This window comes from Bidens hawaiensis, unplaced genomic scaffold (assembly GCF_021521415.1).
Source record: "Bidens hawaiensis isolate Kalapana, Puna unplaced genomic scaffold, B.hawaiensis_p1.1 tig00001032_1, whole genome shotgun sequence".
Classification (NCBI taxonomy): domain Eukaryota; kingdom Viridiplantae; phylum Streptophyta; class Magnoliopsida; order Asterales; family Asteraceae; genus Bidens; species Bidens hawaiensis.
Window position 1 is genome coordinate 3,578,707 of NW_027491060.1, and position 26,777 is coordinate 3,605,483.

At 41.6% G+C, this 26,777-nt stretch overlaps 3 protein-coding genes across 3 annotated transcripts; all 3 read left to right on the plus strand.

The window, feature by feature from the left end:
* Nucleotides 1–225: 225 nt before the first annotated feature.
* LOC143553715 (cytochrome P450 93A3-like) lies at nt 226–2,017 on the plus strand. Its single transcript, XM_077043649.1, has 2 exons — nt 226–1,122; nt 1,287–2,017. Exons 1-2 carry the CDS (start codon nt 226–228, stop codon nt 1,926–1,928), a joined length of 1,539 nt encoding a protein of 512 aa, XP_076899764.1. The 3' UTR covers nt 1,929–2,017.
* Nucleotides 2,018–17,170: 15,153 nt separating this feature from the next.
* On the plus strand, nt 17,171–18,962 carry LOC143553726 (cytochrome P450 93A3-like). Its single transcript, XM_077043655.1, has 2 exons — nt 17,171–18,067; nt 18,232–18,962. The coding sequence occupies exons 1-2, from the start codon at nt 17,171–17,173 to the stop codon at nt 18,871–18,873; spliced, it is 1,539 nt and encodes a 512-aa protein (XP_076899770.1). The 3' UTR covers nt 18,874–18,962.
* A 3,502-nt stretch (nt 18,963–22,464) lies between these two features.
* On the plus strand, nt 22,465–24,321 carry LOC143553738 (cytochrome P450 93A3-like). The gene is made up of 2 exons (XM_077043660.1): nt 22,465–23,361; nt 23,526–24,321. Exons 1-2 carry the CDS (start codon nt 22,465–22,467, stop codon nt 24,165–24,167), a joined length of 1,539 nt encoding a protein of 512 aa, XP_076899775.1. The 3' UTR covers nt 24,168–24,321.
* Nucleotides 24,322–26,777: the final 2,456 nt, after the last annotated feature.

Consider the following 26,777-nt stretch of genomic DNA (forward strand, 5'->3'; position numbering starts at 1 on the left):
TGAAATCCATGTAGTATTAGTTTTACCGTAATAATTCTAACTTAGTCAACATACAACATTTTTATTTCAATGCTTGGCGTGCTGCAGTTCAACAAAAAAATCACCATATAATTATTATACCATGTGATGATTTGTATAAAATTGAATAAACGTTATTTCACTTCCTATAAGTTTGATCATACTCAATAATGTTGGTCACATCCTCAGTTAATGCTACACCTAGCCATGACTGATTTCCAAGGCTACCTTTTCTCCTTTCTCATATGGCTAATCTCCACCGCACTGATCATAGCATTCTACAAATCTACTCGTGCCAAATATCATCATCCACCAACACCCTTTACCCTTCCCATTATTGGACATCTCCATCTTCTTGGTCCAATCCCTCATCAAACGTTTCACCGACTTTCGCACCGATACGGGCCAGTGTTTCGGCTCTTCATGGGCTCTGAACCTTGTGTTGTTGCTTCTTCACGCGAAACAGCGAAGGAGTTTCTCAAAACCTATGAAAATGCATATTTGGACCGGCCACGAAACTCAGCCACTTTTTACATTACATACGGATCAAAAGATTTCGCTTTTACTCCATACGGACCCTATTGGAAGTTCATGAAGAAGATAGTCATGTCGCAGCTCCTAAATGGTACAACAATTGACTCCCTCCTTCATGTTAGGCAAGATGAGATTAATCGTTTTATAAAATCATTATCTCAAAAGGCCAATACCGGGGAGGCTGTAAATCTTAACGCGGAGCTAGTGAAGGTGACTAATAATTTGATATCAAAAATACTTCTGAGTGAAAGATGTTCAGAAAACACCGGGAAGGCAGATGACATAAGGAAATTGATCTTTGAGATAACTGAGGTGATAGGCACCTTCAACCTCTCGGATAACATATGGTTATTTAAGAGGCTAGACTTACAGGGATTTGGGAAAAGGGTGAAGGATATTCATAGAAGATTTGATGCATTGATAGAAAGGATTATTAAAGAGCATGAAGACGCAAGAACAAAGGGGTTGGGATCTGAAGGGAAGGACTTGCTCCACATTTTACTGGATATTGCGGAAGAAGAAAACACAGAGACAGATTTGACAAGAGTGAACATCAAAGCCTTCATTCTGGTAACCAAAAATTCTTCATATATCGCCAATTTGCACAATAACCTTCAAAAATGCGTAGAATTATTTCCCACGTCTATAAACTACCTACAAATCCAAAAAATTCTATGCTTATTTTGTGTTTGTATGTGCAATGAAATACTAACTTATCTATCTTGTCATTCCAGAATATATTCGTTGCAGGAACAGACAATTCAGCGCTTGCCCCAGAGTGGGCTTTATCGGAGCTTATTAATCATCCAAACATCATGAAGAAAGCAAGAGAAGAAATTGATAATGTTGTTGGCAAAAACAGACTTTTACAAGAATCAGACATACCGAACCTTCCATACCTCCAGGCAATTGTCAAGGAGACGTTACGTCTCCACCCACCTGTCCCAATGATTCCAAGAAAATCAACAGAAGATCGCACAGTCGCAGGCTACCATATTCAAGCAAACACTAGTATTTTTATTAATGTGTGGGCACTCGGCAGGGACCCAAACTATTGGGAAAATCCACTTGAATTTAGGCCTGAAAGATTTGAGGAGAAGCTGATGGATGTGAGGGGACAACACTTTGAGTTGTTACCATTTGGAAGTGGGAGAAGGATGTGTCCAGGGACTTCATTAGGGCTAAATATGGTCTATGCAACATTCGGTGCTATGATTCAGTGCTTCGAGTGGAAGACTGGGAAAGATGGGAATCTTTCTAACATTGATATGGAGGAGGGATGTGGTTTAAACCTGCCTAGAGCTAACCCTTTGGTTTGTGTTCCTGTGGCTCGACTTCATCCAATCCCGTTGTCAGCTGATCATGCCATGGGTTGAGTTTAGTCACACTATTTTTATAAGCTGCTTTTGATTTTTATATGGATTATGTCAGTTTAATAAGTTTTAAGTTACGCCCTTGTATCAAATAAAAATACGTGTATAAGCACTTTCTTATATGTATCAAATGTTGGTATCCGACGAGAAATATAGATAAACGAATAGAAAATAGGCTGAACGCTTTTGTTTAATTGATAATAAGTTGCATAGAATGATGAATACTGAACTCTCCAATATAAAGATGATAACAGATATAAACTAAAGACTCGGACTTCAGTGGTGAAGCATGGGCTAATCATAGTGGTGGCCAAAAGTATTCAAGGGTGAGGACTCAATACCCACAAAAACTTCGAATGAAATTGCGAAAATTTACAATATTAAGCGAAAAAAATGGGGATGGCCAGGTACACCCTGGGCACCAAGCAAGTTGCGCCGCTGCCTGACTTAACTATCAGACCAAGTGCTAAGGCACTTTTTTTTAAATTGAAAATAAGCTCAAACGTAAACTTATAGAAATAGACTTCACCTGCACGATTTATGATGCACGAATCATATTTTATCACACTCCTTGATTCATGATCCATAACTCCTAGGCAATGATGAAAGTACACAAATTTCTCTTAAGAGAGGGTTTTTCTTTACACATCTGCAAGATGTTCATTCGTGTTCCAATATTCCAACTTCACATGTTCTTGAGTTACCATTTCCCGAATATAATGGTGCTAGAATTCATTATGCTTTGAGCGACTGAGCATAACTAGATTTTTGCTTAAGTTTAAAGTGGATCAGTTGTCACATTACATTAAGAGTAAGAAAGTGAAGGGGTTTTGTGGTGGTGATATTTTTAGAATTGGCGATAGGGTTGCCAAAAATTTGCGGCAGATGATCATTTGGCTTTGAGGAGATATGGTGGTGGTTAGAGGTGGCAAATGGGTTGGGTTGGGTCGAACGGCTCATGGGTCGAAACGAGTCATGGGTCAAAACGTGTTTGAGTCAGAACGGGTCAATCAACAAAAGGGTTGTTGTTTTAATTGGAATTGGATAGGGTCGGAACAGGGTTCAGTTTTTTTTTGTGAACGAGGATAACTGCGGAAACATTTTAGTTTTTTTAGATTTTTTTTAATTTATATTTTAAGTTATGATTTTTTTTTTTTACTTTTTAGGAGTTTTCTATTAAGATAAAAAAACCGTCAAAAAAATATTTAAAAATAATAATAAAAAATCATAACTTAAAAATATAAATAAATAACAAAAAATATAAAACTAAAATGTTTCCTCAGTTATCCTAGTTCCATAAAAAAATCCACTTGAACAACAACGATGAGGTAATTGGATATAGGAGTTAGTTGCGAGCTGGTAATGGGGTGTTGTATGTGCGTTGAATTGAATTATCACATGTGTTATGATATAGATCCATGATTAAAGGGTGTCGGCTATGGTCATTTAACCGACGTAAAGATCATGTTCTAAGTTGTGAATTTGTTAAACTTGATGTTAGCAGGCCATAATATGTTCCCAGACAGTTCACTAGTGTGACATTCGTCAAATTTGAATGTTGTATTTGTATTCGTTTACCCGGCCCACTTTGTATTCGTATATTCATTTATTAATAAAATAGTGTATTTATTGAGTATTTATGGTTGTTATGTTGTTGTGTTTTTACAAACTCATTTTCAAGTAGCATTTCATGTGTTTTTTTTACGTAAACTTGCATCCAAAGCAAGTCCAATGGCCAAATATGTCAAAATCCCAAAATTCTGATTACGTTAAGCATGCATCGCGACAGCCACAAGTTATGCTCATCACGTAGTGTGACGATCCTAGGGTTCGTCCGAGAAACCACTTGGGCGGGCTACACGATAGCCATTCTCTCCGCCCGTCGTGTAACATCTCGAAAATTTCCATGCTAACTTTAGACTAATTAGGACAACTCATGAAAAATAAAGGACTAAAAATATTTTCCAAAATATGTAATGGATACTGTGAAATGATAAAGTGAGTTTATCCCACATTGGTGAAATATGAAAGTGAGGTTATCCCACATTGATAGAAAGATAAAATTATGAGCTCCTTGTAAGGAGAATGACTCACAAGATAATATTCTTGTATGGCAAGACACTTAGTGCCCTTAGCAAGGGTGCGAAGCATCCGAAGCGCACGGGCTCGGGCGATTGACACAATATAGCGCTTTGATAATGCACTTCGCACACTTGCATAATCGCGAGCGGCTTCAGAGCTGCCGTAGTAGTTTTGTAAAAAGGTATCAAAATGAAATCTTTTATTTTTTAATCCATCGCGCTACGTGACGGATGAAATATATGTGGCTGGTGTTTGGAGAACATGAGATGACATACTTGGGTGCGAGTAGGGACTAAGGAGTAAATGATGTCACTTTTTTTTAAACTTGTTTAGGCATATATGATCACTGGCAGAACTATTAACTTTTAATCAATGAGTTGATATACAAATTTCTTTTTCTAATAATAGTCTTTACTATCAATGGTTAGAGATCTCATCAGATCTCTAAAAAAAACAAATTTTCACCATGGTTTCTGGTGCTCGTAACGTCGATCAAGTTCTGGAGGATATTGAACGTGAGGATGTTAATGAGGGACAGCAGTTTCTGAGGGGGCCGCGTGATTCTACGCGCACCACCAGTAACCGTCCCTTCATCACAACTCCTCACGGACAGACTGAAACTCCTCCAGACGATCTCACGTTACAAAATCTTGCCGGTGCGAAACAAAAAGGACCAATGGGTCCAGAAGATGAAACCAATGACCCTAAAGAATGGCTCATAAACGAGCAACGACATCTAATGGACAAGTACAATGAAATGGTCAAACAGAAAAAGTTAGCCGACTTAACACAAAGGCTAGCGTTTGACAAGCAAGCCATTCAAGGAACAAAAAGGGCGCGCGCGCCGGAAGAGGGTCACTCTGTTCACACTGAACACGCTGAGTTTAGTGATGAAGAAGTGCACAGCGTCAGGAAGACGCGAGATACTCATGCAGGAGGCTCACAGCTCCGCGCGCAAATGAACATGGCGCCTGGAGCCAGAGCCGATCTGGATCTGCACACACCATACAGCCCACCAGTGAGAGGGCAAGTGGATGTAACCACACCGTACAGGCCAGCCATCTTGGTGAAACATTCAAAATTCACTGAGCGCATCGCGAAGGCCCCCATCCAGCACAAGACCAAGATGCCAAGTGGTTTGGGCAAATATGACGGCACAACAGATCCAGACGATTTCTTACAAGGTTTTTACAACACTGGAAACCTAGAAAGCTGGACGATGCCAACATGGTGTCACATGTTTGCTCGCTGCCTCACGGGCGCGGCGCGTCTTTGGTTTGAAAGCTTGCCTACTGGGCAAATCGATGGGTTCGAGGAACTATTGGAAAAGTTCCAAGCTCACTTCGTACAACAGCGCAGACACACGCGCGACCCTGATGACATCATGCACTGCATGCGCAGGAATGATGAAACGATTGAAGACTACATCACTCGTTTCAATCAGGAGTCTCTGGCAATCGGAGGTATCACCGAGCAACTATTGCGCGTGGCCTTTATACAAGGCGCGCGCAGTGATCAACTCCGCCGAGCTCTCGTAAGCAGAGATGGCATGCCAACCACTTGGGCCAAGCTAATGGAAGCATCGCGAGTCTTCGCGAGAAATGAAAAACAAATTGCCCAAGATAGAGCGAGAGAAAGAGGGCATCAAGCAGAGGCACCGCGCAGCAGCGAAAGAAGGGGCAAACAGAACACTGTATGGTCCAGGTTGCAATCAACCAGTTTTTCTTCCGCAGAAAAGCAGGCGCAACCAAGCTCACCCCAGCCCCAAAAAGACGTTCGTAATCGCGGGGAGGGTGACAAGAGGGAAGGCGGCAGAGATCCTAGCAGACCTCTGCCAAGAATCTGGACTCCCCTCACTAAAACACCTTCACAAGTGTTAAGCACTGAGAATGTCCAGTTCAAAAGCCTCAAGCCACTACACTACAAGGGACCATCAAACAGTGGCAAGTACTGCGAGTTTCACAAGTCCACGGGACACAACACTGATGCATGCCATCACTTGAAGGATGCAATTGAAAAAGATGTGAAATCAGGCAAGCTGGCTCACCTGGTGAAAAACCCAAGACCAGAAAGTGAGCAACCAGAAGGAGCCTCTGCCAGCAAAAAGTACAAAAGAATCTGTGTAGCCGAGGGAGGAAGGCAAGGGCAAACATCAAGAAAGAGAAGCGCGCAAATCCAAGGAGATTGGCGCGAGCAACAAGTAATCTTCCCAAGAATCAGGGGAGGCCCTTCCATCAGCAGTCCTCTTGTTATCACTACACACATTGCTCATTACGAAGTGTCAAAAGTCCTGGTAGACACTGGCAGCGAATCAGACATCATGTACGAGCAATGTTTCAGAAAACTGGATCCGGCAGACCAAGCAAGGCTTGAAATTGTGAATGCACCAATCTCTGGTGTTTCAAATGAAATCATTCATCCCCTAGGTCAAATACAATTTGAGCTAACTATGGGGGATGATAAACACAAGCGAGCCGAAGTTGTCAACTTCTTGGTCTTGCCCACCACTTCTTGCCACAATATGATCTTGGGTAGAGGAACGATTGCCCAATTTAACGCCATACCGTCGCCAGCGCACGGCGCGTTGGGGTTCCCAACACCAACAAGTGTAACTTTTGTATACCGAGATCATTTGTGTGCAGTGACAAATACTCCGCGGGAAGGGAGAATGAAACTTCCAATGGCAGACAACGCGCCAGAGGAATGGATTCTCAACCCAAAATTCCCGGAGCAGAAGATCACAATTGGCGCAACGATATCAGACGACACGAGGTTGAGAATGAAAAGATTGCTCACGGCATATATGTCGGTCTTCGCGTGGCAACACTCTGATATGACTGGGGTTCCGCGAGACCTGGCACAACATTCTCTCAACACGTTCAAGTCTGTAGAGCCAATTGCTCAAAAGAAGAGAGTCATGGGGGATGAGAAAGCGAGGGCCATGAATGAGCAGGTTGAGGACCTACTGCGCGCAAACATCATCCGCCCGATACGATACCAGACATAGGTAGCCAATCCTGTGATGGTAAAGAAAAATAACGGGTCATGGAGGATGTGCATTGACTTCAAGGACCTCAACAAAGCATGCCCAAAGGATTGTTACCCCCTCCCAAACATCGACGCAAAGGTGGACTCCGTGGCGCCATTCAAGCTCAAATGTTTCTTGGATGCCTACAAGGGCTATCACCAGATTCAAATGGCACCACAAGACGAGGACAAGACCGCCTTCAGAACCGACAAGGGTGTTTTCTGTTACACAAAGATGCCCTTTGGTTTGAAGAATGCGGGAGCCACCTACCAAAGACTTATGGATGCCGTTTTCAGCGATCAAATTGGAAGAAACCTAGAAGTCTATGTGGATGATTTGGTGATCAAAAGTAGGGAGGAAAAACAAATGCTTAAAGACATCGAAGAAACCCTTGGGCGCCTAACGGAAGTTAACATGAAGCTCAATCCGAGCAAATGCACTTTCGGCGTGCAAGAGGGAAAATTTCTAGGTGTAATGGTCACCAAGGATGGTTTTAAGGTGAACCCTGAGAAGGTGGAGGCCATCCTTGACATGCCCTCGCCATCCACCATGAAAGAAGTTCAGAAGCTGAATGGTAGATTGGTATCAATCAACAGGTTCCTAGCGAACCATACAAGCAAATCTACCCCATTTGTCAATACATTGAGAAACTGCTTAAAGAAAAGCCAATTCAAATGGACTCCCGAGGCCGAGCAAGCTTTCAGTGAGATTAAAGAATGTTTGATAAATCTGCCCGCGCTCACAGCTCCACTTCCTGGTGAAACTTTGACATTGTACCTGTCAGCAGGAGAGCGCGCCATCGGCGCAGTATTGTTGGTGGATCGCAAGGGAATCCAAACGCCAATATACTATGTGAGTCGGGTGCTGACAGATCTTGAGACGCGCTACTCCATCATGGAAAAGTTAGTTTTATCACTAACACACGCGTCGCGCAAGCTTCATAGATATTTCAATGGTCATCCTATTGAAGTTCTAACTGGTTACAACATCCAGCAAGTCTTGCGGCGCCCCGCGCTCTCGGGAAGGCTGAAAAAATGGGCCCTGGAATTAGGTGAACACACGATCGCCTATAAGCCCCGTCCAGCAATAAAGGGGCAAGTTTTAGCTGATTTCATCGCAGAAATCCCCGAAGGAAGAGTTGAAGAGGCTCAGCGCGAGGTAGACCCTCCGCGAGCCAATGATGAAGAAAAAATTTGGAGATTGTTCACTGACGGAGCTTCAAACAACGAAGGGTCCGGCGCAGGTCTCAAACTGGTGGATCCAGAGAATCATGAATATACTTATGCCATCAGGTTGGACTTCAAGAGCACCAACAATGAGGCTGAGTATGAAGCCCTGCTGGCTGGGCTGCGCATCGCGCACAAATTCAGAGTTAAAAAACTAGAGGCCCATGTTGATTCATACTTGGTAGCAGCACAGGTCAATGGCCTTTATGATGCCTAGGAGAACACCATGCCTCTATATCTAGAGCAGGCGAAAAAGCTCATCGAGCAATTTGACTGCTTCAGAATCATTCATATTCCGCGCAGTGAAAACAAATCTGCAGACGCGCTGAGTAAGATGGCATCAACCAGTTTTGATCACTTTGGCAAAGATGTCAGGGTAGAAGTAATGAGCAACCCGTCGGTGGTAGCGAAGTCTGTCCTTGTAACTCATACAACCCCTTCATCATGGATAACTCCAATAATGGAATTCTTGAAGGAGGGAAAGGTACCAGATGATCGCGCACAGGCGAGGAAGATAAGACACAAGTCGCAGAACTATGAACTCCTTGATGGCACATTATATCGACGCTCTTATCTTGGGCCGCTCATGAAGTGCCTAGATGCTGAGGAAGCAAGTTATGTGATCAGAGAGATACACGAAGGAATCTGTGGAATACATGCTGGCCCGCGCATGGTGGTTGCCAAGGCAATGAGCGCAGGTTACTATTGGCCAGGCATGTACTTGGACGCTCTAAAAGAGATCCAAAAATGCAAAGCATGTCAGAGCCATGCGCCAAACACCATGCGGCCAAAGAACAACTTGATTCCAGTGACCTCTGCATGGCCTTTCCACAAATGGGCAATCGACATTGTGGGTCCCCTTCCGCAAGCGCAAGGGCGAGTAAAATTTTTGGTAGTGGCAGTAGACTATTTCACAAAATGGGTCGAAGCCAAGCCACTAGCAAAAATCACAGCCGAAGCGATGAAGTAGTTTATCTGGAGCCACATCATATGCCGTTTTGGCTTGCCCATGGAAATTGTGAGCGATAATGGCAAGCAATTCACTGACAAGAAGATATCCAGCTGGCTCAAGGAATTGCGCATCAACCAAATTTTCACTTCAGTTTATCACCCTCAGGGGAATGGCCAAGTGGAACGCGCTAACCAAAGCTTGCTGAATGGGCTGAAGAAAAGGTTAGAGGGAGAATCCCATTCTTGGGTCGAAGAGCTACCTAATGTCCTGTGGGCACACAGGACATTAAGCAAAACCAGCAATGGCGAATCCCCGTTCAGCCTAACCTATGGAACAGAGGCAATGATTCCAGCAGAAATTGGATGCCCATCCCATAGAGTGCTCATGATGAGCAAGATTGATAACGAGCGCGAAAGAAGGTTGGATCTCAACTTACTTGAAGGGCGCAGAGAGGCGGCTATCATCAGTGAAGCCAAATACAAGAAAAAACTGGAAAAATATTACAACCAGCGCGTGAAAGAATGCCACTTCAAGAAAAATGATTTTGTCCTTCGAAACAATGAAGCTAGCCGCGCGATACCCCCGGGAAAAATGTCCCCCAATTGGGAGGGACCTTATCAAGTCTTGGAAGAATTGGGAAAAGGCGCATACGCCTTAAAAGATTTGAATGGAAAGAAGATCCCGCGCGCATGGAACGCAGCACAGCTTAGAAAATGTTTCATGTAAAAAATGTCAAGTTTGTAATCAAGGCTTTTTAAGCCATTATGAATAATGATACGCGCTATCTTCTCTTAATGTGGATTCTATTACCTTTTGCATACATGTTTCACACTTCCCTTTATTAATTTTGAGCAATATGACAACATTGTATTGACATCAAAACAAAATAAAACGAAGTAAAACATACATGCACAAACGCGTTAACGAGTCTTAACTCTAAAACGTCAGGGCCTTAGCCCAAAATTATGAGCCTTAGCTCAGGGCCTTAGCCCAATAATGTGAGCCTTAGCTCAAATCACTCACAACATCCATCCTACATGCTGCGCAGACTGACCATAAAAATACCTAAGCACAACTAAGGCAAAGCAAATGCCAAAACATAGTTGTTAGGGTCTCAGGTCGAGGTCGCGCATGAAATTGTAATGGATATCTGAGTAACACACATTGACACGTAAAGGCTAAAAACTCATAATTCCATATAATAAATGCGCGATAACGTCGCGCAAAGGAGGAATAATGAAAACGCCAAGGCACGTGTCAACATAATCAAGATATGGCAAAATCACTTACAATATGACAAGGATTAAGTATAATAATTTCATTACAACCTTGTTCTTATTTCAACGTGCAAGCATATCTTATATTCAATAAGCAAACATGCAATATAAAGAGATGAATGGGGAATGCGCAAGATGCGAAGAAGGAAAAAACAAAATTTCATTCCAAAGCATTGAAATTTACAAGTTTACAAGATGAGATACAAACTACAAATAAAAATAAAAAACATGAAGGGCTTCTCAAGTCTCCACGTTGACATCAGCCTCTTCATCATCCTCATCACCGCCCTCAGCATCTGGCGCAGCCTGCTCCTCGTCATCTCCAAACTGACCATAGTCAAGTTGTTCATCCTGAATGGAGTCTTCTATCACAGTAGTGTCAGGAGCGGATCCTTTGGCCACGCCAGAGTCGCTTGCAGGAGCAGCATTCCCCGCGCAATCATCGCCGCCACCAGCCCCTTCGCACTCGTCAAGTAATTTCTTTAGCGCGCCGAGGTCGGGCTGGTCAGCAAGCGCGGATATCTGCAAATCATAAGGAAAAATATAAGTACAAAAAAGACTTGGAAAATAAGTCAAGGCAATATCATTAAGGTTAAAATACCTGCCCAAGGATGGGAATGGGAGTATTCAAATACTTCCCCCCCATCGCGGCCATGTCCGCGCAGGCAACGTCGCTCTGATAAGGGTAGTCGGATGGGTTCTTCTTCAGCATCCCATATTCATAGCCATCCTTAAACCCTTCAGCTCGACCCACCAAGCGCGCGGCAGCGTTGCAATCCATCACAAGGCCCTGAAACTCGTCTGAATATTTCATCGCGTAAGCGCAACGAGTCACACCCTGCGAGATTAGCCATTGGCGATCCTGCGCGAGGGAAGCAACAGACGTCTCGAGGGATGGAATCTGAGAGTTTAACAACTCAACAGTTTCCTTAGTCTGTTTCAGCTCCTCTTTGTCGGACGCTGCTGCCGCCAGGACTTCTTCCTTTTCCGCTCGCGCAAGCTCGAGCGCTTCCTGGCTAGACGCTGCCGTTGCCAAGGCTTCATCCTTCTCGGCCTGCGCGGCCGCCAGCTCCTTCTTCAGGCGCGCAACCTCACTCTCCAGTGATGATTTTTCAGTTATAGACTGGACAAGAGCTTGGTCACGCGCCTCCGCGTCCAGCTCCAAGTCGCGCGCTCTACGCGCGTACTTGGCCGCGTCCGCCTCCGCCGCCTGTAGCTTCTCCCGCGCAGCCTGAAGCTCATGCCCGCGCTTCACGAAGGCGCTGTTAGCACTTGCTCTGTTCTCACTGAGCTCTGCTTGGAGCTTCTCAGCTCTCTCTCGAGCATCAAAAAGATGCCAAGCAGACACCTTAGCCTCTTGCTTGGCTTCCGCAAGAGCATCACGTACCTTTACGTAATCATAGCGAAGCTCTTGGGAGGCAGCAAAGAAATCCGACCCAGCAAACAGATGATCGTTGAGCAAGTCATCGCGAGCGCGGTCCTCCTGGAACCTCCTTTCAGATGGAGGCACAACATGAGCCCAGAATTCCGCACACACACCCATGGACTGAAATGTGCTGTCTTCAGTAATATTCCATCTCGGGCGGTAAATGTGATCGGCTTCCTGCAAAAACAAAGTAATTATCTAAGTCATCAAAACACTAAGATGGAAGTCCGCGCAGCGGAGCAAAAACGAACCTATACCTGCGGGGATGAAGCAGAAAAGTCAGCGCCAGCCCCACAAGATGGCTCCGCCGCGAAACCTCGTGGCGCTGCAGGGCTTGTGCGGCCGCCGACGGAGTCTTCAACATCAAACTCCTCCTCCTCCTCGGAAATAGGCCTTTTCTCCTGCGACCTAGAACCAAAATCAGTCTCGCGAGGAGGGCTGTGCGCAGGAGGAGGTGAGGGAGGTCTCGACGCCGCCAGGTCGGCGCGTAAAACGGCCTCCTGCTCCTTAGTAATCCCGATGAGGGGAGATTCAGCACTTGCAGGAGCAGGAGCAGAAGCAGCGGCGCTGGCACCGGCGCCAGGAGTGCCGCCAGCAGCTTGTACGCCAGCAACGACTCCTATGAAAAAATCAACAAAAAGAAGTGTTCATGACTTGATCTAAAACAAAAATCAGAAAATAAAAGCGCAATACATACCTTGGCGCAACTCCGTTCGCGAGGCAAACATCGCCATGAAGTCCATTCTACCCTTTTTTGAGGGTAAAACGGGGGACTTCGAAGGGACCTCCGGCGCAGCCTCGGCATCTTGTGGCGCTTGAGGTTGATCCACCAAGGTCGCCGGCTCTACACACATTTGAGTGAGCAAAGATTCGTTACTAATTCTATCAGAATCGCGCTCATAGAACCATAAAAGATAGGCAAAGGATAAGCAAAGTATACCTGTCGAAGGCGCAGCACCGCTTCCCTTTTCCGCCGCGCGAAGGGAGGAGGTAGCGCCACCATACCTCAAGTGAACAGGAGGTCTGCCCACTTTTTGAGGCAGGGAAGACAAGGAAAACTTGGTGGTAAACACCTGGGTTTTCTCAGGTCCCTTCGCCTGAGTAGGAGGATCCTGAACAACAGGGGCATCATCTTTCTTCTGTTTCTTACTGGCCCCTGCGCCAGTTTTCCCCTTAGCTTTACGCTTTAGTTGGGGCGCCTCCTCTTCCTCCTCCTCTTCCGCGAGCTCCAGCTCGTAGTTTTCGAGCGCATCTACAATACGTGCAACGGAAATGTTAGCCAAACTTGGTATTATAAAGGCATAAACAAAAGTACAAAGGCTTACCAGGCGCATCGCTGTCAAAAAGAAATCCCAGATCAACAGGGATGAACATGTCATCAAAGCGATCGGGGAAACCAACCTCCCCAGCGCCGAGCGCGACGGAGCCACCCTCCATATGCTCATCATAGGCGGCGTGGATATACTCCTTGGTGACTGCACAAAACAAGTCAAATGATATCAGCAAAACGAATTATATTCGCGCAGAAGTAAAGCAATGAGATTAACTTACACAAGCCGTCAACTTGGATAACGGGCTCAGTCGCGCTGTCCGCCCACCTCCTGCTCATACCAACCCCCACCAGCGCGTCCTCACAAATGTTCTTGGCGGGGGATGGTTCAGCGGTCAACTTATTAACCCAGGCGCCAGTTGGGTTCTTGAGGACACCCACATCCGCAGGCGCAGAAGAGATCTCGCGCATGGTCATGCGGATGGGGATCACACCAGCCCTTATATAGAAAAATCTCTCAGACCAGTCATGAAGGCTCTTGAATGAAACAGTGCAGCACTTGACCTTTTGACTGCGAGGAATAAATGAGAACCAAGAATCTTGGATCTTGGGCTTGTAAAAAAACTGAAAGCGCCGAGGGGTGGGCTCCTCGCGCTGAGATTTGCACATGAACTCAAAATGAGTCATGCGCACGAGTCCAAACGGATGGACTTGGGATATATGAATCCCATAAAACCTAAGCACCGCACCCACAAACCTTGTCATCGGGAGACGAAGGTTGCAGTGGGTGAAAAAATGGCAGTAAAGGGATATATAGCCGGTAGGCGGGTCCGCCGCCGTTTGCCCGGCCGCCGGCAACATGCAGCCGTATTCAGGGAGAAAACCCTGAGAGGCAATAAGGCTGTCAAAATCGGCCTGCCTCAGTTTGCAGGGGATCTCATCCCACTTCTTCACTGTTTTGGTCCTCCCCACCTCCTCCGATGAGGCCTTAGCAGCCTTCTTCCCCTTGCCGGTCTTCTTCAATGTAGACATTACTAATGATTTCACACGGCGATGGATAGGGGAGATTGTGTTGTCTGAGCTATCAGACATACAACTGTAAAAACGAACGGAGGATGCCTCTAAAAGAACAGAGATCTAGAAGCAGAAGACAGTAATCGGAATAGAATGAAAGAAAGAAAAACCTCTGAATAAACAAGAAGATGAAGGATAAAAAACTCAAAGGGGCAGGCTTTTATAGGCCCAGGAGAGAGAGAAAAGGGGTACTGATCGGACTCCACGCGCCACCACTCGCAGGTGTAAGCCAACGTGAGCGCGACACGTGTCCCAGACACTGTGTGAGGGGACACGAAAATAAAAGATACAGCTGCCACCAGAGTTCACGCGCCACCACTCGCAGGTACGGACCAACGCGAGCGCGACACGTGTTCCTGACACTATGTGAGGGGACATGAAAGGCAACTGTAGCACCTCGAGCACACGAAAGGTCTGACACGTCTCCATCACGTACATAGACGATTCGTTTCAACCAAAAGGATAGAATTTCGCGCAACGACGAGTAATAAGAAGAAAAAGACAAAACCCTATTAAAAGAGCAAACTATTAAGTCTAAAATATATCTTACCTCGCTCGCGCGAGACAAGACACACATTAGACTGGGGGCTTGAAGAGGTATGTACCCGCCTCAACACCGAGCGAGGCGGGTCAACCCACAAGATATAGACAAGAGTCTTGAAACCAAGACATTATGAGGGCACAAAGCCAGAACCTATGCGCATGGCGCATATAACATATGCTCAGGCATCACATGCTCAGGCATCACATATGCTCATGCATCACATGCTCAGGCATCACATATGCTCATATGCTCACGCATCACATATGCTCACGCGTATCACATGCTCACGCATATCACACCTGCGCGTGGCGCATCCGCGCGTGGCGCATCCGCGCGTGGCGCATATCGCATGCTTGTGCATATCACATCTGCGCATGAAACATCTGCGCGTGAGAATAAAGAGAAGACCTCGCGCATCCTCAGGATAGGCGCATATCACACATGCACATAATCAACCTCGTCCTTATCCAAATCAGGATTAGGGCAACCTTGATTGTGCACGTCAGACAACCTTCCAGAAGGTATCTTTTTAAGGAATAAGAATATGCTGATGTTGACAGCTGCCAAATGAAAGGTGGACAACTCAGCATAACCCATGTGCTACCACGTGATTATAACCAATGAAAAAGCACCAGGTGTCCCCAAGGACACGTGGCGCAAATCGATTGGAGGAGGCCAACAAGGCTGAGCTCAATCAGTGGAAACCCTAGCACTATAAATACCACATCAACTCCACAAGGAAAGACACTCAGTTACATCCAATAACACACAATCACAGACAATTACAGAGTATTCAGCTATTAAGCAATACACTCCATTTTCCTTACTCTGATATTATTATCTTCTCCTACAAACACTTATTCTCACACCGGAGGGTTACCCCAAAGAGGACCCCTCTGTCCCTTTCTGAGGGGTAAGTTTACGGTGCTGTTCATTTTGTAGGTGGAAGAACCCAGATTCCAGAGATCCATCGGTGGAAGAGCATAATCACACCCGAGGAAAGTAGATCGTCTACCAGTGAGTCGATCCACGTTTCTTCAGAAAGTATAGCTATCTTGTTATTAACATATTTTAGTAGATATATATCCCACTTAACTAGTACCTGTTTTTGTATAATATGTTTCTCGTTCAAGTTTTATGTTTGATGGTGATAATGCTTTTCAAAAGGTAACTACTATTTTTTGTATGCATGTGTATGTGTGATGATGCTAGTAATGTATACGCATTGGTGTGTGTGATGATAGGTTTGGTTATTACTAGTATAGGTCATGAGTTCAATACTTGTTACAAACAATATTATTTTCTTGGCAATTGTTATAAAAAGAGCCCAAAATTTTATATCGATTTAGGGCTTCACATTCGTTGAGCCGATCTTATGCCAATACTGAGTCAACATCGTCCTAAAACTTATTTAATGTAATCAAGCTCCCCAATACGAAGCCTCTATCTTATGGCTTGGTCATTGTTCAATAAAAGACTTTGAATACGAATTAACATGTGATTTGAATAATAGACTAGAGACGTGTCACTTTCCGTATATAGTCCATCCAAGGCCCTACATGCTCCAGTTTCTCATATGGCCTGCAGGCTGATCTCCACCTAATATTTGAATATATTCTAGTATTCTTTAATCTACAACATTTTCCTTATAATATAACCCTCTTCTTGGCCCCGAACCCTTGTCAAGCTATTCACACTTCACAGGCTCTCTTCGATATGGGTCAGTTTTTCGGCTCTAGGTTTATGGCTGATGAGAACCCCGTGTTGTATTTTGTTCCCTGAAAACAGCCAAATTCCTTAAAACCTATTAAAATGCCTATTTAGATCGGCCCGAAACTCAGCCACTATTTAAACTTTCGGATAAAAAGATTTCATAAAAAATGACAGGTTTAGTAAAATCATCTAAGTTAATAAATTTCAAATAAAAAAAAAATCTTGCTAATTCACCTAAACTGTAAGGCAGTTCTATTAGTTACTATGACAATACATAATTAATCTTTTACAACGCTGTTTATTACTTTTAGATTACATTCTTAACATTTAAAAATTATACTAGACAATCTTTACCACCAACTTTTTTAGTTTTTTCAGTTGTACAAAACATGTGAGGGTATTAGCTAAAGATGAATTATATAAAATTATGAAATCCATGTAGTATTAGTTTTACCGTAATAATTCTAACTTAGTCAACATACAACATTTTTATTTCAATGCTTGGCGTGCTGCAGTTCAACAAAAAAATCACCATATAATTATTATACCATGTGATGATTTGTATAAAATTGAATAAACGTTATTTCACTTCCTATAAGTTTGATCATACTCAATAATGTTGGTCACATCCTCAGTTAATGCTACACCTAGCCATGACTGATTTCCAAGGCTACCTTTTCTCCTTTCTCATATGGCTAATCTCCACCGCACTGATCATAGCATTCTACAAATCTACTCGTGCCAAATATCATCATCCACCAACACCCTTTACCCTTCCCATTATTGGACATCTCCATCTTCTTGGTCCAATCCCTCATCAAACGTTTCACCGACTTTCGCACCGATACGGGCCAGTGTTTCGGCTCTTCATGGGCTCTGAACCTTGTGTTGTTGCTTCTTCACGCGAAACAGCGAAGGAGTTTCTCAAAACCTATGAAAATGCATATTTGGACCGGCCACGAAACTCAGCCACTTTTTACATTACATACGGATCAAAAGATTTCGCTTTTACTCCATACGGACCCTATTGGAAGTTCATGAAGAAGATAGTCATGTCGCAGCTCCTAAATGGTACAACAATTGACTCCCTCCTTCATGTTAGGCAAGATGAGATTAATCGTTTTATAAAATCATTATCTCAAAAGGCCAATACCGGGGAGGCTGTAAATCTTAACGCGGAGCTAGTGAAGGTGACTAATAATTTGATATCAAAAATACTTCTGAGTGAAAGATGTTCAGAAAACACCGGGAAGGCAGATGACATAAGGAAATTGATCTTTGAGATAACTGAGGTGATAGGCACCTTCAACCTCTCGGATAACATATGGTTATTTAAGAGGCTAGACTTACAGGGATTTGGGAAAAGGGTGAAGGATATTCATAGAAGATTTGATGCATTGATAGAAAGGATTATTAAAGAGCATGAAGACGCAAGAACAAAGGGGTTGGGATCTGAAGGGAAGGACTTGCTCCACATTTTACTGGATATTGCGGAAGAAGAAAACACAGAGACAGATTTGACAAGAGTGAACATCAAAGCCTTCATTCTGGTAACCAAAAATTCTTCATATATCGCCAATTTGCACAATAACCTTCAAAAATGCGTAGAATTATTTCCCACGTCTATAAACTACCTACAAATCCAAAAAATTCTATGCTTATTTTGTGTTTGTATGTGCAATGAAATACTAACTTATCTATCTTGTCATTCCAGAATATATTCGTTGCAGGAACAGACAATTCAGCGCTTGCCCCAGAGTGGGCTTTATCGGAGCTTATTAATCATCCAAACATCATGAAGAAAGCAAGAGAAGAAATTGATAATGTTGTTGGCAAAAACAGACTTTTACAAGAATCAGACATACCGAACCTTCCATACCTCCAGGCAATTGTCAAGGAGACGTTACGTCTCCACCCACCTGTCCCAATGATTCCAAGAAAATCAACAGAAGATCGCACAGTCGCAGGCTACCATATTCAAGCAAACACTAGTATTTTTATTAATGTGTGGGCACTCGGCAGGGACCCAAACTATTGGGAAAATCCACTTGAATTTAGGCCTGAAAGATTTGAGGAGAAGCTGATGGATGTGAGGGGACAACACTTTGAGTTGTTACCATTTGGAAGTGGGAGAAGGATGTGTCCAGGGACTTCATTAGGGCTAAATATGGTCTATGCAACATTCGGTGCTATGATTCAGTGCTTCGAGTGGAAGACTGGGAAAGATGGGAATCTTTCTAACGTTGATATGGAGGAGGGATGTGGTTTAAACCTGCCTAGAGCTAACCCTTTGGTTTGTGTTCCTGTGGCTCGACTTCATCCAATCCCGTTGTCAGCTGATCATGCCATGGGTTGAGTTTAGTCACACTATTTTTATAAGCTGCTTTTGATTTTTATATGGATTATGTCAGTTTAATAAGTTTTAAGTTACGCCCTTGTATCAAATAAAAATACGTGTATAAGCACTTTCTTATATGTATCAAATGTTGGTATCCGACGAGAAATATAGATAAACGAATAGAAAATAGGCTGAACGCTTTTGTTTAATTGATAATAAGTTGCATAGAATGATGAATACTGAACTCTCCAATATAAAGATGATAACAGATATAAACTAAAGACTCGGACTTCAGTGGTGAAGCATGGGCTAATCATAGTGGTGGCCAAAAGTATTCAAGGGTGAGGACTCAATACCCACAAAAACTTCGAATGAAATTGCGAAAATTTACAATATTAAGCGAAAAAAATGGGGATGGCCAGGTACACCCTGGGCACCAAGCAAGTTGCACCGCTGCCTGACTTAACTATCAGACCAAGTGCTAAGGCACTTTTTTTTAAATTGAAAATAAGCTCAAACGTAAACTTATAGAAATAGACTTCACCTGCACGATTTATGATGCACGAATCATATTTTATCACACTCCTTGATTCATGATCCATAACTCCTAGGCAATGATGAAAGTACACAAATTTCTCTTAAGAGAGGGTTTTTCTTTACACATCTGCAAGATGTTCATTCGTGTTCCAATATTCCAACTTCACATGTTCTTGAGTTACCATTTCCCGAATATAATGGTGCTAGAATTCATTATGCTTTGAGCGACTGAGCATAACTAGATTTTTGCTTAAGTTTAAAGTGGATCAGTTGTCACATTACATTAAGAGTAAGAAAGTGAAGGGGTTTTGTGGTGGTGATATTTTTAGAATTGGTGATAGGGTTGCCAAAAATTTGCGGCAGATGATCATTTGGCTTTGAGGAGATATGGTGGTGGTTAGAGGTGGCAAATGGGTTGGGTTGGGTCGAACGGCTCATGGGTCGAAACGAGTCATGGGTCAAAACGTGTTTGAGTCAGAACGGGTCAATCAACAAAAGGGTTGTTGTTTTAATTGGAATTGGATAGGGTCGGAACAGGGTTCAGTTTTTTTTTGTGAACGAGGATAACTGCGGAAACATTTTAGTTTTTTTAGATTTTTTTTAATTTATATTTTAAGTTATGATTTTTTTTTTTACTTTTTAGGAGTTTTCTATTAAGATAAAAAAACCGTCAAAAAAATATTTAAAAATAATAATAAAAAATCATAACTTAAAAATATAAATAAATAACAAAAAATATAAAACTAAAATGTTTCCTCAGTTATCCTAGTTCCATAAAAAAATCCACTTGAACAACAACGATGAGGTAATTGGATATAGGAGTTAGTTGCGAGCTGGTAATGGGGTGTTGTATGTGCGTTGAATTGAATTATCACATGTGTTATGATATAGATCCATGATTAAAGGGTGTCGGCTATGGTCATTTAACCGACGTAAAGATCATGTTCTAAGTTGTGAATTTGTTAAACTTGATGTTAGCAGGCCATAATATGTTCCCAGACAGTTCACTAGTGTGACATTCGTCAAATTTGAATGTTGTATTTGTATTCGTTTACCCGGCCCACTTTGTATTCGTATATTCATTTATTAATAAAATAGTGTATTTATTGAGTATTTATGGTTGTTATGTTGTTGTGTTTTTACAAACTCATTTTCAAGTAGCATTTCATGTGTTTTTTTTACGTAAACTTGCATCCAAAGCAAGTCCAATGGCCAAATATGTCAAAATCCCAAAATTCTGATTACGTTAAGCATGCATCGCGACAGCCACAAGTTATGCTCATCACGTAGTGTGACGATCCTAGGGTTCGTCCGAGAAACCACTTGGGCGGGCTACACGATAGCCATTCTCTCCGCCCGTCGTGTAACATCTCGAAAATTTCCATGCTAACTTTAGACTAATTAGGACAACTCATGAAAAATAAAGGACTAAAAATATTTTCCAAAATATGTAATGGATACTGTGAAATGATAAAGTGAGTTTATCCCACATTGGTGAAATATGAAAGTGAGGTTATCCCACATTGATAGAAAGATAAAATTATGAGCTCCTTGTAAGGAGAATGACTCACAAGATAATATTCTTGTATGGCAAGACACTTAGTGCCCTTAGCAAGGGTGCGAAGCATCCGAAGCGCACGGGCTCGGGCGATTGACACAATATAGCGCTTTGATAATGCACTTCGCACACTTGCATAATCGCGAGCGGCTTCAGAGCTGCCGTAGTAGTTTTGTAAAAAGGTATCAAAATGAAATCTTTTATTTTTTAATCCATCGCGCTACGTGACGGATGAAATATATGTGGCTGGTGTTTGAAGAACATGAGATGACATACTTGGGTGCGAGTAGGGACTAAGGAGTAAATGATGTCACTTTTTTTTAAACTTGTTTAGGCATATATGATCACTGGCAGAACTATTAACTTTTAATCAATGAGTTGATATACAAATTTCTTTTTCTAATAATAGTCTTTACTATGTAAAATAAACTTGAGTAAGGTAAACGAATAAAAAAGTAAGCTTTTAATTTTTTTAAAATTAATTTAAATAAACTAGTAAAATATATAGTATAATAATGTATTGTATATAATTTATGAATATTTAGTTGACAAGTAATCTGACAACATTGACTTTGCTAGAAGCTATTAGATTTACGGTTGACTAAATTATTAAAATACCCTATTTTCCTATTATCTTCTTCACATAATTCCATTTCTACTCCTTAAATTGCCACACATATCTAAAAACAAGTTCCGGTGAACCATCTAATCGTCGTTGCCTTCAATTTCAAGCCGAAAACAATAGGGGAGGGGGGCAGTCCCTCCCCGCCCCACTATATCTCGCCCACGAAGCTTCAAGTTGTTTTTCGGCCTTAATTAGCTTGCAGGGGTACACTGGAGTATTAGACGTAATTGGACAAATGGTACATGTAGCATTATGCATGGACCAAGTATAATAGTATATATTCCTTCTCTTGTACAAATCCTAATTACAATTTGCAACAAAATAGACACTTTACATATTCTATAACACACCCTTAAGAGCATTTTAACTATTACATATTACGTAGTAGCTAATATTACTTTGGCTTGCTAATTTTTTAGCCAATATGCAACAATTTACGCAAAAGAAATGAACTATTTACGCGACATTAAAGATTACTTAATTTACATAAAAACCCTAAACCTTGATATAAGCTTATAATCTTATAATATATAATTTCATGGAAAAGTATTTGTTATTAACATATTTAAGATAACTAGTACCTGTTTTTGTATATTATGTTTAATGGTGGTAATGCTTTTAAAAGGTAACTACTATTTTTTGCATGTATGTGTCGTCTGTGATAATGATGCTAGAATTTGCATGGAAGAATAATTTAGCCGTCAACAGTTAGTCAACATACAACATTTTTAGTTCAATGCTTGGTGTGCTGCGGTTGAATAAAAAAAAAGCCACCATATAAATATACCATGTGATGATTTGTATAAATTTAAATAGTTATTTCACTTCCTATAAATTTGATCATACTCTATAATGTTGGTCACATCCTCAGTTAATACTACACCTAGCAATGACTGAGTTCCAAGGCTACCTTTTCTACTTTCTCATATGGCTAATCTCCACTACCTTAATCCTAGCATTCTTTAAATCTAGTCGTGCTAAATATCACCTTCCACCAACGCCCTTTTCGCTTCCCATTGTCGGACATCTTCATCTTCTTGGTCCGATCCCTCACCAAGCCTTTCATCGGCTTTCACAACGATACGGCCCAGTTTTTCGCCTCTTTATGGGCTCTGAACCTTGTGTTGTAGCTTCTTCACCTGAAACAGCCAAAGAGTTCCTCAAAACCTATGAAAATGCATATTTGGACAGGCCACGAAACTCAGCCACTATTTACATTACATACGGATCAAAAGATTTCGCTTTTACTCCATACGGACCCTATTGGAAGTTCATGAAGAAGATAGTCATGTCGCAGCTCCTAAATGGTACAACAATTGACTCCCTCCTTCATGTTAGGCAAGATGAGATTAATCGTTTTATAAAATCATTATCTCAAAAGGCCAATACCGGGGAGGCTGTAAATCTTAACGCGGAGCTAGTGAAGGTGACTAATAATTTGATATCAAAAATACTTCTGAGTGAAAGATGTTCAGAAAACACCGGGAAGGCAGATGACATAAGGAAATTGATCTTTGAGATAACTGAGGTGATGGGCACCTTCAACCTCTCGGATAACATATGGTTATTTAAGAGGCTAGACTTACAGGGATTTGGGAAAAGGGTGAAGGATATTCATAGAAGATTTGATGCATTGATAGAAAGGATTATTAAAGAGCATGAAGACGCAAGAACAAAGGGGTTGGGATCTGAAGGGAAGGACTTGCTCCGCATTTTACTGGATATTGCGGAAGAAGAAAACACAGAGACAGATTTGACAAGAGAGAACATCAAAGCCTTCATTCTGGTAAGCAAAAATTCTTCATATATCGCCAATTTGCACAATAACCTTCAAAAATGCGTAGAATTATTTCCCACGTCTATAAACTACCTACAAATCCAAAAAATTCTATGCTTATTTTGTGTTTGTATGTGCAATGAAATACTAACTTATCTATCTTGTAATTCCAGAATATATTCGTTGCAGGGACAGACAATTCAGCGATTATCACCGAGTGGGCTTTATCGGAGCTTATTAATCATCCAAACGTCATGAAGAAAGCAATAGAAGAAATTGATAATATTGTTGGAAAAAACAGACTTTTACAAGAATCAGACATACCGAACCTGCCATACCTCCAGGCAATAGTCAAGGAGACGCTACGTCTCCACCCACCTGTCCCAATGATTCCAAGAAAATCAACAGACGACCGCACAGTCGCAGGTTACCATATACAAGCAAACACTAGTATTTTTATTAATGTGTGGGCTCTCGGAAGGGACCCAAACTATTGGGAAAATCCACTTGAATTTAGGCCTGAAAGATTTGAGGAGAAGCTGATGGATGTGAGGGGACAACACTTTGAGTTGTTACCATTTGGAAGTGGGAGAAGGATGTGTCCAGGGACTTCATTAGGGCTAAATATGGTCTATGCAACATTCGGTGCTATGATTCAGTGCTTCGAGTGGAAGACTGGGAAAGATGGGAATCTTTCTAACGTTGATATGGAGGAGGGATGTGGTTTAAACCTGCCTAGAGCTAACCCTTTGGTTTGTGTTCCTGTGGCTCGACTTCATCCAATCCCGTTGTCAGCTGATCATGCCATGGGTTGAGTTTAGTCACACTATTTTTATAAGCTGCTTTTGATTTTTATATGGATTATGTCAGTTTAATAAGTTTTAAGTTACGCCCTTGTATCAAATAAAAATACGTGTATAAGCACTTTCTTATATGTATCAAATGTTGGTATCCGACGAGAAATATAGATAAACGAATAGAAAATAGGCTGAACGCTTTTGTTTAATTGATAATAAGTTGCATAGAATGATGAATACTGAACTCTCCAATATAAAGATGATAACAGATATAAACTAAAGACTCGGACTTCAGTGGTGAAGCATGGGCTAATCATAGTGGTGGCCAAAAGTATTCAAGGGTGAGGACTCAATACCCACAAAAACTTCGAATGAAATTGCGAAAATTTACAATATTAAGCGAAAAAAATGGGGATGGCCAGGTACACCCTGGGCACCAAGCAAGTTGCGCCGCTGCCTGACTTAACTATCAGACCAAGTGCTAAGGCACTTTTGTTTAAATTGAAAATAAGCTCAAACGTAAACTTATAGAAATAGACTTCACCTGCACGATTTATGATGCACGAATCATATTTTATCACACTCCTTGATTCATGATCCATAACTCCTAGGCAATGATGAAAGTACACAAATTTCTCTTAAGAGAGGGTTTTTCTTTACACATCTGCAAGATGTTCATTCGTGTTCCAATATTCCAACTTCACATGTTCTTGAGTTACCATTTCCCGAATATAATGGTGCTAGAATTCATTATGCTTTGAGCGACTGAGCATAACTAGATTTTTGCTTAAGTTTAAAGTGGATCAGTTGTCACATTACATTACGAGTAAGAAAGTGAAGGGGTTTTGTGGTGGTGATATTTTTAGAATTGGCGATAGGGTTGCCAAAAATTTGCGGCAGATGATCATTTGGCTTTGAGGAGATATGGTGGTGGTTAGAGGTGGCAAATGGGTTGGGTTGGGTCGAACGGCTCATGGGTCGAAACGAGTCATGGGTCAAAACGTGTTTGAGTCAGAACGGGTCAATCAACAAAAGAGTTGTTGTTTTAATTGGAATTGGATAGGGTCGGAACAGGGTTCAGTTTTTTTTTGTGAACGAGGATAACTGCGGAAACATTTTAGTTTTTTTAGATTTTTTTTAATTTATATTTTAAGTTATGATTTTTTTTTTTTACTTTTTAGGAGTTTTCTATTAAGATAAAAAAACCGTCAAAAAAATATTTAAAAAATAATAATAAAAAATCATAACTTAAAAATATAAATAAATAACAAAAAATATAAAACTAAAATGTTTCCTCAGTTATCCTAGTTCCATAAAAAAATCCACTTGAACAACAACGATGAGGTAATTGGATATAGGAGTTAGTTGCGAGCTGGTAATGGGGTGTTGTATGTGCGTTGAATTGAATTATCACATGTGTTATGATATAGATCCATGATTAAAGGGTGTCGGCTATGGTCATTTAACCGACGTAAAGATCATGTTCTAAGTTGTGAATTTGTTAAACTTGATGTTAGCAGGCCATAATATGTTCCCAGACAGTTCACTAGTGTGACATTCGTCAAATTTGAATGTTGTATTTGTATTCGTTTACCCGGCCCACTTTGTATTCGTATATTCATTTATTAATAAAATAGTGTATTTATTGAGTATTTATGGTTGTTATGTTGTTGTGTTTTTACAAACTCATTTTCAAGTAGCATTTCATGTGTTTTTTTTACGTAAACTTGCATCCAAAGCAAGTCCAATGGCCAAATATGTCAAAATCCCAAAATTCTGATTACGTTAAGCATGCATCGCGACAGCCACAAGTTATGCTCATCACGTAGTGTGACGATCCTAGGGTTCGTCCGAGAAACCACTTGGGCGGGCTACACGATAGCCATTCTCTCCGCCCGTCGTGTAACATCTCGAAAATTTCCATGCTAACTTTAGACTAATTAGGACAACTCATGAAAAATAAAGGACTAAAAATATTTTCCAAAATATGTAATGGATACTGTGAAATGATAAAGTGAGTTTATCCCACATTGGTGAAATATGAAAGTGAGGTTATCCCACATTGATAGAAAGATAAAATTATGAGCTCCTTGTAAGGAGAATGACTCACAAGATAATATTCTTGTATGGCAAGACACTTAGTGCCCTTAGCAAGGGTGCGAAGCATCCGAAGCGCACGGGCTCGGGCGATTGACACAATATAGCGCTTTGATAATGCACTTCGCACACTTGCATAATCGCGAGCGGCTTCAGAGCTGCCGTAGTAGTTTTGTAAAAAGGTATCAAAATGAAATCTTTTATTTTTTAATCCATCGCGCTACGTGACGGATGAAATATATGTGGCTGGTGTTTGGAGAACATGAGATGACATACTTGGGTGCGAGTAGGGACTAAGGAGTAAATGATGTCACTTTTTTTTAAACTTGTTTAGGCATATATGATCGCTGGCAGAACTATTAACTTTTAATCAATGAGTTGATATACAAATTTCTTTTTCTAATAATAGTCTTTACTATGTAAAATAAACTTGAGTAAGGTAAACGAATAAAAAAGTAAACTTTTAATTTTTTTAAAATTAATTTAAATAAACTAGTAAAATATATAGTATAATAATGTATTGTATATAAT

Coding starts and splice junctions, on each gene's coding strand:
- LOC143553738 (XM_077043660.1), top strand. CDS start 22,465: ATGACTGAGTTCCAAGGCTACCTTTTCTACTTTCTCATATGGCTAATC. Junction 23,362..23,525: donor ACATCAAAGCCTTCATTCTG/GTAAGCAAAAAT, acceptor TTGTAATTCCAG/AATATATTCGTTGCAGGGAC.
- LOC143553715 (XM_077043649.1), top strand. CDS start 226: ATGACTGATTTCCAAGGCTACCTTTTCTCCTTTCTCATATGGCTAATC. Junction 1,123..1,286: donor ACATCAAAGCCTTCATTCTG/GTAACCAAAAAT, acceptor TTGTCATTCCAG/AATATATTCGTTGCAGGAAC.
- LOC143553726 (XM_077043655.1), top strand. CDS start 17,171: ATGACTGATTTCCAAGGCTACCTTTTCTCCTTTCTCATATGGCTAATC. Junction 18,068..18,231: donor ACATCAAAGCCTTCATTCTG/GTAACCAAAAAT, acceptor TTGTCATTCCAG/AATATATTCGTTGCAGGAAC.